This window comes from Dioszegia hungarica (assembly GCF_025882075.1).
Source record: "Dioszegia hungarica strain PDD-24b-2 chromosome Unknown MKK02contig_6, whole genome shotgun sequence".
NCBI lineage: Eukaryota > Fungi > Basidiomycota > Tremellomycetes > Tremellales > Bulleribasidiaceae > Dioszegia > Dioszegia hungarica.
Window position 1 is genome coordinate 2,371,810 of NW_026515768.1, and position 15,363 is coordinate 2,387,172.

The 15,363-nt window shown below is 57.1% G+C and overlaps 6 protein-coding genes across 6 annotated transcripts; 3 read left to right on the forward strand and 3 right to left on the reverse strand.

The window, feature by feature from the left end:
- Positions 1–141: 141 nt before the first annotated feature.
- Positions 142–2,013, reverse strand: MKK02DRAFT_32085 (putative allantoate permease; the record flags this gene model as incomplete). The annotated part of the gene is made up of 7 exons (XM_053088448.1): positions 142–491; positions 542–618; positions 669–893; positions 938–1,279; positions 1,325–1,651; positions 1,699–1,847; positions 1,894–2,013. The coding sequence occupies 7 exons, from the start codon at positions 2,011–2,013 to the stop codon at positions 142–144; spliced, it is 1,590 nt and encodes a 529-aa protein (XP_052948476.1).
- Positions 2,014–2,386: 373 nt separating this feature from the next.
- MKK02DRAFT_43108 (putative allantoate permease) lies at positions 2,387–4,265 on the reverse strand (the record flags this gene model as incomplete). The annotated part of the gene is made up of 7 exons (XM_053092279.1): positions 2,387–2,707; positions 2,760–2,865; positions 2,916–3,140; positions 3,188–3,529; positions 3,578–3,904; positions 3,949–4,097; positions 4,143–4,265. The coding sequence occupies 7 exons, from the start codon at positions 4,263–4,265 to the stop codon at positions 2,387–2,389; spliced, it is 1,593 nt and encodes a 530-aa protein (XP_052948477.1).
- A 1,067-nt stretch (positions 4,266–5,332) lies between these two features.
- On the forward strand, positions 5,333–6,603 carry MKK02DRAFT_22944 (putative oxidoreductase; the record flags this gene model as incomplete). Its single annotated transcript, XM_053086647.1, has 4 exons — positions 5,333–5,477; positions 5,665–5,926; positions 6,027–6,296; positions 6,387–6,603. 4 exons carry the CDS (start codon positions 5,333–5,335, stop codon positions 6,601–6,603), a joined length of 894 nt encoding a protein of 297 aa, XP_052948478.1.
- Positions 6,604–7,160: 557 nt separating this feature from the next.
- Positions 7,161–8,063, reverse strand: MKK02DRAFT_22623 (NAD-dependent epimerase/dehydratase-like protein; the record flags this gene model as incomplete). Its single annotated transcript, XM_053086598.1, has 1 exon — positions 7,161–8,063. The coding sequence occupies one exon, from the start codon at positions 8,061–8,063 to the stop codon at positions 7,161–7,163; it is 903 nt and encodes a 300-aa protein (XP_052948479.1).
- A 219-nt stretch (positions 8,064–8,282) lies between these two features.
- Positions 8,283–9,413, forward strand: MKK02DRAFT_22547 (base excision DNA repair protein; the record flags this gene model as incomplete). Its single annotated transcript, XM_053086584.1, has 1 exon — positions 8,283–9,413. The coding sequence occupies one exon, from the start codon at positions 8,283–8,285 to the stop codon at positions 9,411–9,413; it is 1,131 nt and encodes a 376-aa protein (XP_052948480.1).
- Positions 9,414–10,369: 956 nt separating this feature from the next.
- MKK02DRAFT_22783 (amino acid permease-domain-containing protein) lies at positions 10,370–14,486 on the forward strand (the record flags this gene model as incomplete). The annotated part of the gene is made up of 13 exons (XM_053086626.1): positions 10,370–10,608; positions 10,669–10,911; positions 11,026–11,230; positions 11,699–11,890; positions 12,181–12,282; positions 12,352–12,488; positions 12,547–12,669; positions 12,767–12,833; positions 12,883–12,975; positions 13,072–13,383; positions 13,690–13,858; positions 13,946–14,017; positions 14,071–14,486. The coding sequence occupies 13 exons, from the start codon at positions 10,370–10,372 to the stop codon at positions 14,484–14,486; spliced, it is 2,370 nt and encodes a 789-aa protein (XP_052948481.1).
- Between the last annotated feature and the right edge of the window lie 877 nt (positions 14,487–15,363).

Consider the following 15,363-nt stretch of genomic DNA (forward strand, 5'->3'; position numbering starts at 1 on the left):
ATCACCAGACTAGGCATATGCAATGAGCAACAGATAGATGATGAGCAGGGGGTCAGAGTACCGGAGAAGTTCAAGGCAAATCCATTCATTAGAGCCACCAAGATACCATACTCATGCTTCCTACAAATGACCTTTGATGACCTAGTACAAGTAAGTGAAGAGAGGGTTCTTGAGATCCGACACGTCCTTCAGCCCCTCCTCGCCAATATGCCCAGCAGCTCCCTCATCCTCACCATACGTCTTGAAAGTCTTGTCCATCGAGGTGTCGTGAATGATTTTCGGGAGCCCCTTCGCCACCCGCTGGCTCTGGCGTCTCTTGTTGAGGAAGAAGAGGTTGACGACCTGTAGACCGATGAGGCCTATGAGCACAATGAATATCACCATCACGCTCTTGAGACCGGGAACGTATCGTGGAGCGTCGGCGGCAGTGAAGAGGAGAGGTCCGACGATGTTTCCGGCGCTAGACGCCCCATTGTAGATGGCCATTGTGACTGACAAGTCAGCTGTTGTCCAAGACGAATGGGTATGAAGAGGGACTCACCGGACTTCTTGGTCTGCCCAGCGGTATTCGCAATGATCCAAGACACAAGGAGAGGGTTCGCGGCGTAGAGGAAGGCGCTGAGGAGTCAGCTCAGTCCACCTTGACTTCAGCTGATAGGATGACTTACAGGAGGTAGTAGCCACCGAGTGAGATGGATTGCTGAGACTGCGTGAGGGCAGGGACACCGTAGGCGGCGAGGGCTTGGGTGTAAAGCATCACGCATCCGCCGACAGCGACGGCCATGAGGAAGGCGAAAATTCCAGCTTTGTTGGAGAATCGCTGAGCAGAGAAGCAACCGATAAGGATGGCGATGGTCTGAAGGGCGCCGAAAGGCATGGTAAGGAGGGTGGTACTGCTAATCAGCCTTGCGTCTTCCCAAGAGAGATAAGCACTCACATGAACTTGTCAAACCCAAAGTTGGCGATCAAAGTAGGCCCAAAGACGTTCGTCACCGACGCGCCGAGATTAGGAAGCATAGCGATACCGAACCAGAGGTACGATTTGGGGTCCATGAACACCTCGAGCGCCTGGTTCCATTTCCATTCGTGCGAACCGGTACCAGTCTGATTGGCACGGAGCCGCTCGACCGCCATGACCTTCTCCTCTTCGGTAAAAAAGCGAGCAGATTGGATGTCGTTATCGAGGAAGAACCAGACGAGGGGCGCGGAGAGGACGGTGATGAGACCAGCGAACAGGTAGAGTGCCTGCCAAGCCTTGAAGCTGCCATTGATGTGGCCACTGTACATTAGCACTACTCAAACATCCCGAGGAAGAGTCACTCACAGTCCGAAAGCGAGGATACCTGCCACGATGGTGGCGATACCGTTGGTACCGTACCAGCAGGCGACACGAAGCGGCTGCTCGGATCGACGGTACCACTGCGCCGTGATGATGGAGAAGAGGGGAAGACACCCGGCTTCGAAGAGACCGAGGAGGAACCGAGTGACGTAGATGCCTTGGTAGTTGGTAGCGGCGGCCATGCACGCGGCAGAGCAACCCCAGGCGAAGACGAGGAAAGTCATGAGGGTGCGCGCGGGGACCCTGACGATGAGGTAGGAGGAGAAGGGCTGCCAGCTGAGCTGAGCGATAGCGTGGATGGAGCCGGCGAAACTGCTCGTCAGCCATGACTCGTACCGATGCGAAAGGACCCGACCCACCTGTACTGGTCGCCAGTCATGCCCAGATCGGTCCTCAACCCAAAGACATTGCCGAGACCAAAGACGACCTTGTCAAAGATCTGAAGGAAGTAGATCCACATGAGAATGGCGAGGATGCGTTTGTCGGTCTTGCGGCAGAGGCGGCGGTTCTACCTGTCAACATAAAGGCGCGTCAGGCAGAGCAAGCGAACTCACGTCTTCCTCAGTAAGGATCACGACCGGCTCGTTGTCCGTCTTGCCGACTGCGTCATGCTCGATCTCATGAGTCGAGTGAGCTTTCTCCATGTCGGTGTGAGGCTGGATAGTGTGGCTCATTGTAGTAGTGGCGAGGGATGAATGAGGGAGAAGGGGAAGAGAGACGGGGATGCTTTATATGACCGGGGCCCATCGGAGAAAAGCTATTTGCGTCTCGGACGGCTAAGGGTCAGCAGATGAGGTCCGGATGTCGGCTCCGGTATTCCGACTGAGCCGCGTTAAGGAATGTGGTATCTGTGTACATGGGCGATCAATACCTTGTCTGTGTGCATGGGAGAACATCGCAGTCACTGCATAGTCAAAGCAGACCACAAGAGAGATCAGAGCGAGTGAGAGAGAGAGAGAGCGGGATGCGCACACATACTGCATAATGCTCCGATTCCAGAGACCCTCCTATACTTCCTACAATTCGACCATTTATCCCACCTCTTACCTAGTACACGTACGTGAACAGCGGGTTGCGCATGTCCGAGACATCATGCAGACCCTCCTCACCCATCGTACCCGCAGCTCCTTCGTCCTCTCCGTACGCCTTGAACTTGGCCTCCATGGATGTATCGTGGATGATTTTCGGTAGTCCTTTGGCGACCCGCTGGCTTTGTCGCCGCTTGTTGAGGAAGAAGAGAACGACAACCTGGAGAGCGATGAGGCCGATCAAAATGATGAATATGATCAAAACGGCACGGATACCAGGAACGTATCGCGGAGCGTCTGCGGCAGTGAAGAGGAGGGGGCCGACGATGTTACCAGCCGCCTGAGGAGTCAGCTAGGTCCACGACTGTATCGAGAGAGCGAGAGCTACTCACAGAAGCAGCGTTGAAAAGTGCCATGACGACGGACTTTTTGGTCTGCCCAGCCGTGTTGGCGATGATCCAAGAGACAATAAGGGGGTTTCCACCGTAAAGGAAAGCACTAGAGGTATCAGCCAGATCCTCCAAGAGAAGCGAATTACCAAAGCTTACAGGAGGTAGTAGCCGCCAAGAGAGATGGACTGCTGGGCCTGAGTGAGAGTGGGAACGCCGAGGGCAGCGGCAGATTGGGTGTAGAGCATGACACAACCACCGACGGCGATCGCCATGAGGAACGAGAGGATGCCGGACTTGTTGGACACCTTTTGAGCACAGTAGCATCCGATGAGGATGGCGATGGTCTGGAGGGCGCCGAAGGGCATAGTGAGGAGGGTGGTACTGGATTGTCAGCTAGCTCTCGCTGATAGTTACGCCACACAACGTACATGAACTTGTCAAAGCCAAAGTTGCGAATCAGGGTAGGTCCAAAGACACCAGTGACGGATGCGCCAAGGTTGGGAAGCATGGCAATACCGAGCCAGAGGTAGGTCTTGGGGTCCAAGAAAGTCTCGCGAGCTTGGTCCCACTTCCACTCGTGCGATCCGGTACCGGTCTGGTTGGCGCGGAGCCGCTCGACGGCCATGACTTTCTCCTCCTCGGTGAAGAAGCGGGCGGATTGGACGTCATTGTCGAGGAAGAACCAGACGAGAGGGGCCGAGGCAACGGTGATGACACCAGCAAAGAGATAGAGAGCCTGCCAAGCCTTGAAGCTTCCGTTAATATGGCCGCTGAGGAGTCAGCTTGATACTTTAACGACCAGATGATGCAAGACCTACAGTCCAAAGGCAAGAATCCCAGCGACGACGGTGGCGATACCGTTGGTCCCGTACCAACAGGCGACACGGAGGGGCTGCTCGGAGCGACGGTACCATTGAGCGGTGATGATGGAGAAGAGTGGGAGACAGCCGGCCTCGAAGAGTCCGAGGAAGAACCGAGTGATGTAGATCCCTTGATAGTTGGTCGCGGCGGCCATACAAGCAGCCGAGCAGCCCCACGCAAAGACAAGGAAGGTCATGAGTTGACGAGCGGGGATTCGGACGATGATGTAGGACGAGAAGGGCTGCCAGGCGAGTTGAGCGATAGCGTGGATGGCTCCAGCGAAACTGATTGTCAGCTCAAGCCTACAAGATGCGAAGCTAAAGCCCACCTGTACTGGTCACCGGTGAGGGCGAGATCGGTACTGAGACCGAAGACGTTACCGAGACCGAATACGACCTTGTCGAAGATCTGCAAGAAGTAGATCCACATGAGGATGGCGAGGATGCGTTTGTCGGTCTTGCGGCAGAGGCGACGGTTCTGCCAGTCAGCGCAGAGAACGCGTCGAGCTGAATTTTTACTCACGTCTTCCTCGGTAAGGACTACCCGCGGCTCATTGCCCATCTTGTCAACTGCCTCATGCTCGAGCTCGTGGGTTGAGTGCGCCTTCTCCATGTCGTCGCCTTGAACGTAGTTTGTTGCGCTCATGTTGGTCAAGAAGCTCTCGTCTGAGGACGCGGGAGAGTAGAATGAGGAGTAGGAGGGGAAATGGTGGGGAACAATGGGGCCCAGCCGTGGATTATATAGCGCCAAGCTTGCTTCAGTCGGTGGACTCAGCAATCGACCAAAAATCCCGGTCCCGGCCAAACGAGCCGGTCTGCATCAAGGGGTTTCATGTAGGCATCTGCTCAATTAGCCGATGTTTGCCGTCTTGGAGCGGGAGATGCCTGGTGCAAGTGGGCGAACCGGTTACAGCCGCGAGGCTTCGCCAAGCTTTTTGCCAAGACGGATCTGCAGGGCACATGATAGCCGGGAGATCCGTGTGCCTGAGTGGCAAATTAGATGTTAGCCAGAGCCTTAGCGCTGAGCGCTCTGGTGCAGCTCAGTGACAGCTGACAGCGCAGCGAAGCAAAGGCAGCAGCCAGTAGAGAGTCGCCCGTGTCAGCTGAGTGCTGCTGGCCTCGGTGATGTCTTTGCGCCGGCCGGTCCGAACTGCTGGAGGTATGCACAGCTCCGGCTGAGGGCCCAGCCAGAGCTCGCCAGAGGTTTGCAGTGCCATCAGGTGTAGACGCCAAGCCCAGTCTACCGGTCGCTGTACCGGTAAGCCGCCTCGCTGCTGGGCTTAAAGTGCGCATCATTCACCGCTGGCAGATATCCGCGCGATTTCCCCTTACTCGGTCCGACCGCTCCCAGCCTCTGAACACGTCCAAGCTGTCGATTAGTCGGAACGGTCATCTAGCAAAGAGCAGGAGCTCGAGAGTGAAGGCTCTGTAGGGCCGGGCTGAAGTGACTTCCCACGCCTTCTAGCATCTACTTCAAGCTTGTCCGCACTCGTACTGCTCGTGCGCAGGTGGCAGAGCGCAGATGTGTGCATGGAAGCGAGAAAGAGCGTTCCCATTGGTTATCGGACAGATCCGAGCCGAGTGCTGACCCGAGCTGACCATCTGGCTCGTCGACGCGGATCGCTCGCGTTCGACTTTCCCACTCATCTCTTCCATCGAGTATATTATCTCCACTGTCCGGAACTCATCAGAACTCACGATATTATCTTCAAAATGCCCTGGAAATCTTTCAAGCTGAACGATGGGCGCCACATCCCTGGGATCGGCTTCGGATCGGCGGGCCACTTGGAGGATGACACGCCTGGAGTGATCGATATGGCCATCGAGGTGGGCTTCGGGCATATCGATACAGCGCAGAGTGAGTCTCCGCCTCTGAGTTTGATCATCAGGCGAAGAGGGGCGAACGAGTGGACCGGGACGGTCTCGCTTCGATACCCCATCTGTCATCTCAGCTCCATATCTATTCCTCAACCCGCCCGAACTTTCAGCTGTTCCGTTACCCCCTCCTCTCCCTTCTTTCCCCAAGAATGTTGCTGACCATTCAGTGTACCGCAACGAAGCAGGCGTCGGCGCCGCCCTGGCCCACACCGACACCCCCCGCTCTCACCTTTGGGTCACCACCAAATGGAGCGGCTACGCTTCCATCCCCCAGTCGATTGACGAGTCTCTCGAGAAGCTCAAGCTGGACTATGTGGATCTGTACCTGATTCACAACGATCGGATCACGGGCGGGGATATCGAGGGGACATGGAAGGAGATGGAGAAGGTGTACAAGGATGGGAAGGCCAAGTCTATCGGGGTGTCCAAGTGAGCTTTCTCTATCTGTCCATCAGTCTATCATACACAGCCCCCGAAATCATCTGGCTCACTCTCTCACGCTGCTGCTAGATATGGAACTGATGTGCAGCTACACCATCGATGACCTCAAGCGTGTTCTCAAGATCGCCAAAGTCAAACCCGTGGTGAACCAGATCCTCCTCCACCCTACCGTCTACCATTCTACCAAGCCCCTCCTCGAGTTCATGGCGGAGCACGACATCCTGGCCGAGGGATACTCGCCCCTCAAGCCGCTGAGAGACGGGACGGCGCCTGGGCTGGTCAAGGTGGTGGAAAGGATTGCAGAGGAGAAGGGGTGTAAGCCGGAGGGGGTGTTGATGGCTTGGTCCAAGGCGAAGGGGTGAGTTATAGTCTCTCTTCCTCACCCATGATGCTCGCCTCCGGATCCGCTGGTACTGGTCCCAAGATGAAGCATGTAGCTGACGACCAGGGTATTACCGATTACCACCTCGTCCAACAAAGATCGAGCAGCGGGTTACATCGCTGCGGGTGGTATCGAGCTCAGCAAGGAGGATGTGCTACGGATCGACGAGGCGGGCAAGAAGGCTGCGGATGTGCAGGAGAGAAGGGGGAAGATGCTGGCGATGGGAAAGGGGATTGGAGCGTGCGTGGCGGTGCTGTACATGGGCTGGAGGGTGCTGGCTTGAGGTTACAGGAGAGGATGGGCAGTGGAGGAGTAGCGTCATGCAGTGTTAGGCATGAATGTATCTTCTGCTAAGCTATTTCTGAGACAAGCAAGAGCAAGTGAGTAGCCGCGTGAGCAGATGGGTTGGACGGCATGAGATCAGCAAGACCAGTCAGCTAAGCTATGAGCAGTATCCAAACCTCAGCTGCCTTGGGGACAGTGATAGCATACGCCCAGAAGACCAGTAAACTAGAGATGCGAAGAGTTGGGTAGTATGCGGCCCGAGAGATTAGCTAGCTATGGATACATCGTCTACTAGGCTAAGCTATCGACCATATCTACACCTAAGCTGCGTTCCTATCATCTACCTGCTTACTACACTTGCGCTGCCTCGCCCCGCACCACATCTCTCGACTGCACCTGTCCCTGCTACACATGCCCACAACAACCCCTGGCCCCGAAACCGTCCAGCCCATTCTCCGCGCCCTCCCCACAGTCTGTACCCCTCGCTCTTTTTCCGCGCCCACATCCCTGCCCGTCCCCACAACCCCGTCTTCCCCTCATACCCTCCCCCATCGCCTAGCGGTACTTCTCCGGCACGTACTTCCGCCAATCATGCTCCTCCTTGAACCCCAGCACCTCCTTGATCTTCTTGTTGCTCAGCGGCGCCTCCCTCTCCCCCAACTCCCTCCACACCTTGACGTTCCCACACTCCTTCTTCAAATACTCCGCCGTGGTCGTATTGGGCAGTGTGATGGTGTCATTCGTCGCGTTGAACACCTGATACCCCAGCCCATCCTTCTTGACCGCCAGATCGCACATCTGCCCGAGGTCCCGCGCGTCGATATAGCTCCACGCGTTCCGCTTCCGAGACGACGGGTCATCAATGTACTTGGGGAAATCCCGCTCGTACTCGTGCGGCTCGACGACGTTCCCGATCCGGAAGACGTAGATGTCCGACTTGAACCGACGGGCGAATGACCGAGCGACGCGCTCCCCGCAGAGCTTGGAGCAGGCGTAGGTGTCCTCCGGATTGCAGTCGTACCGCTCCTCATCCAGGGGGAACTCAAAGTAGTCCGAGTCCCCCTGAGTGAAGCAGACCGAGTAGACGGTCTCCGACGAGGCGATGATGACCTTCTTAATGCCCAGCTTGGACGCCGCCTCGATGACGTTGTAGGTGGACGCCGTGTTGGCCGCGAAAGTCTCGTTGTCCGGGACGAGGAGGTTGCGGGCATAAGCGGCGAAGTGGATGACGGCGTCGACGGGAGGGAGGGAGGGGAGGGAGTATTCCGACATGTTGAAGTGGGAGGAGAGGGCGTTGAAGACTTGGCCGGATTGGGTGAGGTCTACTTTGAGGGTGTAGACGTCAGGGTTGTCGAGGGGGACAAGGTCAAGGTTGAGGACTTGATGACCTTGAGCGAGGAGGTAGGGGATGCAGTGCCGCCCCGCTTTGCCGGAGCCGCCAGTGAATACGATGCGCATAGTGGTGGGGTGTGTCTGTGAGTTTGTGAGTGGTGGGTAAAGAGGGGAGATGGGGATAAGAAAAAGACAAGAGCTTGCCGGGTATATAAGGTCAGCTCGCCCGAGTAGCGCTCGATGACGTCGGGAAATGGTCCGAAAATGGTCCGGTCCGCTCGCTCGCGATCGTGCCGCTTTTGCTTGCCTCCACTTGACTCTTCCACCATCTAATAGCCATCCACCATGACGCCTAGAGCAACTCGCGCAGCAGCCCAGGTCAAGAGGTCTCTCAGCCCAGCACCAGCTGCGCCCACGCCGAAGCGCACACCCAAACGCACGCCGGTCAAGCGGGAGCCATCTGCCTCACCCGCCAAGGTCAAAGCGGAACCGATCGTCACCCCTCGGAAGCGCAAGGCCGGCTCCGCCTCTCCTCTGACCGACATAGAGGATGAGAAACCTACGCCCAAATCCGCCAAATCCCCAGCTACCCTTCGCGACCGCAAGCTCAACAATCACACCAAATTTTCATCCTCCTCCATCTTCCCCACCTTCCTCCACCCCACTCCTGAGGAGTGCAAGCTCGCCCACTCTATCCTCTCTCGGCTACACGGCGAGCGCATCCGGCCAGCGCAGGTCGTAGCGTCCAAAGAGAGAGCGGGGTGCGGCGACTCCCCGTCTGTCTTGGACGCGCTGGTCCGGACTATTCTCTCCCAGAATACCAGCGATGCCAACTCGACCCGCGCAAAGCTCAGTATGGACGCGGCGTATGGCGGATCGGATGAGTGGGAGGCTATTGTCGCAGGCGGGCAGCCGAAGCTGGAGGAGGCGATACGGTGCGGTGGGCTGAGCGCGATCAAGAGCAAGGTGATCTTGAACATCCTGGACCAGGCCAAGGAAAAGTACGGCTCGTACACCCTCGACTCTCTGCACGAGGCGTCGACAGAGGATGCTATGGCGGAGCTACTCGCGCTCAAGGGGGTCGGACCCAAGACAGCGAGCTGCGTCTTGCTCTTCTGTCTCCAGCGGGACGACTTTGCGGTCGATACCCACGTCCAGCGGATCACGGGCCTACTCGGCTGGCATCCAAAATCGTCCAATCGGGAACAGACGTACGCTCACCTCAACGAGCGGATTCCGGCGGAAGACAAGTACGGGCTGCATATCTTGTTTGTGCTTCATGGGAAGGTGTGTGCCGAGTGCAAGGCGGGCGGGCGGAATGCGGGACAGTGCGAGCTAAGGAGAGCGTTCAAGGGGGGCGTTGGGGTCAAGGAAGAAGAGGGTGAGGTCAAGGCTGAGGAGGTCAAGGGGGAAGAGCTTCAGGAAATGGAAGACGATAAGAAGGGTATCGTGCAGGATGTGAGTATTGTCAGCTAAGGACCGGATCGAGCTGATCGATAGGAACTACACGGCTCAACTCAGCCTTCCGCCAAGATCGAGCCAGAATCTTAGCGGCGGTGTGACTAGCGGTATCAGATGGGGTCAGGTCAGTATTGCGGGTATGAGTATCACTTTGGGATCGGCTCTGATTTGTGAGTCCGCTCCTCCTCACTCAAACTACCATGCCATCCGGCCACAGCTGACTTTCAGATCACCGTCACGTACACTCCACGCCATCCGTCCCCCTCCTCGACACACTTGTCAGTCAGCTCTGTCCCCACGCCCCTTCCATGTCGTTCTAGGACCGTCTATCCCGCATGCACATCGTCAAGAGTCTCACCAGACCTATCCCAGCAAGAGAGTTCCGATCAGGAACCCTTGCACACACTCCCGCCCGTTCCTGCTCTGCTCCCCCTCGTTTCAGCTTCAGATCTACCATCCTTTGAGCTGACCTTGGCTCCTTGGCTGCTGCCTTCCTGCGAAGCTTTTCGATCTCTCTCCACAGCTGCTACACTGCCTTGCCAGAGTCTGCTCTGCCATCTCCTAGACAGCTTGACCACCGCTGCTACTTTACTTGCCGCGGAGTTGAGGCATAAAGTTACTCGCTTCCCCACTCTTCCGGCTGATCGCCACCCGGTCGGGAACGTTTGCCGTAATATCGGACCTTCTCACCCCTTGCCCTTGCTCGCCTTCCTTAGCTATCTCTTGCTCTCCATCTATATCTCTTGGCGACCTTGTTCTCATTCATCTACCCTATCATCATATATCAGCATCCATCTTATCAACATAGAGACGATATGCTCCAGCTGAAGAACAGCCACAGGAAAGGCGCATAGCTCTCAATCCCGCTCGTCAACAAACCGCATCTCGCCCTTATCTATCGCGCAGGATCTCGGTCCTGCGGCCTCTAGCACTCCCCTGTGCCCGTCAGCATGCTCGAACAATCACACAACATGGTCCCTATCACTCCCCAGCGTCCGTCCGGGCGCCATCTCAACTCGTCGTCCACATTCGACTCTACCCTCTCGTCCTCATCCCCGGGATCTACCTCTACACTCCCCTCATCCGCGCCAACCCCGTACAACACCGTCATTCCGTCCACACCGGACCATGATATCTCTTTTGATACAGAGTCAGCCTTCGGCTCTTCCTCTCGCCTCACTTCTCGGGCGGGCGGGGACATGCGGATGGAGTATCTGTATAGGGACCAAGCGGAGTCATCACGTCCGGGACAGAGTCTCGGCGGGGATAGCTCGTCACCGTCTCGACCAACACCTACCTCCTCGCGCCATCCCAGCAGCTTCTCCAGCTATGCCGGAAGCTCGCATCACCTTCTTCCCTACACACCGCCAATTCGGGATCCGCAAATCCAGTCGTTCTCCATCCCGTCCTCGGATCGACCCGTCCCTCCCCCACTCTCCCTCGGCCACTCATCCGCCTCCGGCCCTGATGCCAAGTCTATCGACGAGGACATTGGGAAAGGCACATTCGAGGCGTCGACTCATCCCGCCTATCCCACCCCTTCCCTCTATCGTCAACCCACCGCCGCAACCTCCACGTCCGCATCCGTCCCCGGCTCGCTCGCCTCCCGTCTACTCCGCCGGCGCAGACCTGGTCACGACTCTGGGCCGGACGCCAATACTCAGGCGGATAGGGATGCGCTCCGGCTCCAGCAGCTAGGGTATGATCCAGTGTTGGGGAGGGACTATACGTTCTGGTCGAGTTTGGCGATCAGCTGGTTGAATATTGGGTGTATACAGGGGACGGTCTATGCTGTATCGGGGGCGTACTCGTTTGGTGGGCCGTTGATGATTGTGAGTGATCTTTCTTTCGTGCGGATAAAGCAGCGTCGAGCAGATCTATGAGTGAGGCGGGATGAGGAGAGCGATTGGGTAGGAGGGCAGAATGCGAGGGGAGAGGCAGGTGCGGGTGGAAAGAGGGATCTGCGGGACGATGAGGCGCTAGGGGAGGGAGATCCGAGAGGGCACGGCAGCGGTAGGGTGATGGAGCGAGCAGTGATGACGAGGGATGAGGGACACCAAGGGCGGACGAGGAAAGCGGTGGTGCAGACGGCAGAGTTGGAGGCGACAGTGAGGGGATGGCGCAAGTCGAAGAGCGGATCGGGATGTTGGTCGGCGGACAGAGGACGAGCTTGGGGAGTAGGCAGGAGAGACAGCAGGTGGTTTGGGTGGGATACCGGAGCGGGTCTTGAGCGTGACGGATGGGGACAAAGAAGAGATGGGCTGGGACCACCTCTACCTGTGTCAGCAGCTGACCCTCAGCTCGTCATGTGGCCCCTCTCCGGGATATGGACCATCTTCCTCACCCTCTCTCTCGCCGAACTCGCCTCCGTCTACCCAGTATCCGGCGCGATGGCATCATGGGCGTGGAAAGTTGCGAGAGGAGGAGTAGGGTGGGAGAGGTGGTGGGCGTGGTTGATGGGCGGGGTTGTTCTTGGGGGACATGTTGCGAATGTGAGTTGACTGTCTACGGGGAATAGATGCTGTGGATGAAGGAGAGGTGGGAGAATGGGGGGATGGGGGGATGGAGAGGGATACATGGACTCGGAGGATGAGTCGATCAGCTGGACGGTGTTGGGGATGAGCGGGAAGGGGGGCACGCGGGGCGAGAAGTAGAGACAGCAGCCGAGAGGGAGGTACTGTTGGGGTATTGGGAGACAAGTGGGATGGTCTGCCGCTGGCGAGCGAGCGAGCGAGCAGGGACATCGTCAGCGACCTTTGAAGAGACAGTAGCTGACACACAGGTCCTGCTGGTAACTTGGCAGCTCGTCAACATCGTACACGGTATCATGGGCCTCAGCTTCGACTATGACTACAAGCCATGGCATGGTATCTTGTTCTACCTCGTAAGTTCCCCTTTCTCCGACTCTACTCGCTGCTCTCCTTCACAAGGATGAGCTTAGCTGATCTTGCAGACCGTCCTCTTCGTATGCGGTCTTGTCGGCTCGCAGGCCTGGGGTCGATCACACCGCTTCTGGATCTGCGCAGGGATCTATGGAGTATGCGTCTGGTTGATACTCTGCGTCTCTCTGCTAGCATCCTCTGGCGCTCGGTAAGTCTACTCTTATACTGCTAAAGCTATGCGATCATGGTCGGAGCTGATCACGCAGCCACTCATACTCCGTCTCGCCGAGTCTCTTCCTCAACAATACGGGATGGGAGTCGAGGCCGTATGTCTTCATATTGGGCTGGGAGTACTGTACGATTGCGTCTGGGCATGACGCTTCGGCACAGTGAGTCTGCTTTCTCTCAGCCATCAGCCCGCTCTCCGCGTCCTATTTCGTCGCGCCTCCGTCACAGCTGAGACGCTGGACCGAGCTGACTATGCAGCATGGCAGAGGAGACGCAGAACCCCTCTCGCAATGTACCGAACGCGATGGTCTGCGCTATGGCCCTGGTAAGTTCTGTCTTGGTCCTCTCGTCGCGAGCTACAGCTGACTCCATAGACCTATATCTGCGGGATGATCTCGATCAGTCTGCTCTTGCTGTCGATCAACCCGGAAGATGCTGCTACCGTAGCGGAACATACCTTTGCAGTTGTGAGTCTCGCTATCCTCATTCTATCTCCCTCCAAGTCTTTATCTTCTCCATCGTGCCCATTCGTCTCGGCCATGAAGACTCAGCTGACGATGCAGGGCTTCATCCTTACTCAAGCCATCAATCGTCCCGCTGCTATCGGCATCTGCACCCTTCTCATCTTCACCCTCACCGTCCAAATCATGGCTCAGCTCCAAGCATCATCTCGCTTCGTCTTCGCCATGGCTCGGGACAACGCTATGCCCTTTGCTGCCTCGATCAGACGTACCAACGCCCGGAAACAGCCGATCGTGGCGCACTGGCTGGTCATTGCGCTCTGCGTTCCGTTCTCGCTTTTGGTGTTGGCGGGGAAGGGGCCGGTGTATTCGGTGCTGGCGGTCACGGCGAGTACGCTGAGTTATCTGGGCTATGTGAGTACATCTCTTTGGAACTGAGCAAGTGGGGATCATGTGGACAAGGTGGCTGAGGTGGGGAGGTATGGGAGCGGAATGAGAAGATGGGATGTCCAGCGAGGCATAGCTATGGGCAAGGGCAGTGGAGGTCAAGGGGTCTGGACTACTACACCGTGCGGTTATGGCAGCGATGGAGGGATAACCAGAGAGGAGGGCGTATGCCTTGCGCGAGCTGGGTGTAGCGACAGGTTGAGATGATGGAAGATGATGGAGTTGAGCGGTGAAGACACGAACACCCTGTGAGCGCTGAGTGCTGATCCTCAGACCACACCTGTCCTACTCTACCTCCTCTCCGGCAAGGATCTCCGCACCGAGGGAAGATCCTCCTGGTCACTCCGCACCAAGAGCAAGATCATCGGAACCGTCGGCGTCTGCTATGGTATCGCCGTCATCTCGCTATCCATGGCTCCTGGAGAATACCCCGTCACTGTCCGTGAGTATCAGTCTCCTCTCTTGACTTGATCATGCTCGATGAGCGGTCACCCTTGGACGTGTAGATGGATTGCGCTGATCCGTGCAGAGAGTATCAGCTGGGGACCGGTCATTCTCGTTGGGACTGTAGCGGTCTGCCTCCTCACTTGGCGCTTCTACGGTATGTTCAACAGCTTCTGCTTACTTGCTGGGGGGTGATAGCTGATCTGTCAGGGATCAAGCACTACTCCGGACCCATCAAAGCAGTTACCAAGTGGGAGACTGGTGTCGAGATCGACCTTCAATCCGCCATCACCACTCAGCGAAGTCGACCAACCGATCCTGGCGCCGATGCGGACTACTTTGGGCCTACCGACCCGGGTTCCAAGGCTCGAGGGACGATACCTGTCTTTGTCCAGACGGCGGATGATTCTGAACGGCAGACATCGACGAGAGGGACGGGTGGGACGGGCTCGGAGTGGACGGACGCGACGGCTAGTTCTGCTTCGGGACAGACTGCGACGCGGGCGGAGATGGGCTCGGACGCTGGTATGGAAATGAGGGAGAGGTTGGACTCGGAAGATCTGAGGGGTGTGGTGGAGATCTTGAGGGAGTCAGGGGAGGGAGAGGAGAGGCATCGGGGAAGATAGCGGGCGGGAGACGAGAAGGGTATCTCTTTTGGGCGAAGTTGGGTGATCGATCTGGGGCGAACAATTGTATAGCTTAGACCATATTGTATAGCACCAGATCTATGGCTGTGTATGATCTGGGTCCATTGCCCAGCCGTCTGGCATGTCAACCGCAGCCAGATCGCGTCGGCGGACTTTCACCGTCTGGGCAGCGAACGCCGTTTGGCTGGCGTCTGGCCGTTTGGCTGGGCGAGGCGTCCGTCTGGGATGCGAGGGGTTGGCCCCGTCGATCGAGCGTCATTAGCTATTAGAAAGTACTGCTTTGGGTGTTTACTTTGTATTGAAACCATCTTCGAGCCGAAGGCTCTGCTCGGGGCAACGTCGTTCGCCTGTCTATTGGATTGTATCAATAGAAGGAAGTGCAGGATCTAGGGTAAATGAGAAGAAGGTGGCGCGACTCATTCCACTGTTTCATCCATTAGGCGAAACGGACTGGACGATGACGATGTCATGCTCCGGGAGCGCGAAGCAGGTTCCGGGGATGGTGCCACACTCGGGAATATTCGGCTAAGCCAGCCGCGACCTGCCCGATCGATCCCGACCCTTCTTGGCTCTTCGCTCCATCCCCCTCCCTCTTCTTCTTTGATCACTCGTCTTGCTCTATGCCCTCTTGACTGCGCTTCGAGCCACTCCTCCCTCATGATTCGTTGCCTGGTAAGTGCGTCTCGATAGCTGCGGGGTGATTGATGTGGGTTAGGGGTTAGGGGTGATTGATGTGCATACTTATTGCTAGGGTTAGGGGGTTAGGGTTAGGGGTTAGGGGGTTAGGGGGTTAGGGGGTTAGGGGGTTAGGGGGTTAGGGGGTTAGGGGGTTAGGGGTTAGGGGGTTAGGGGGTTA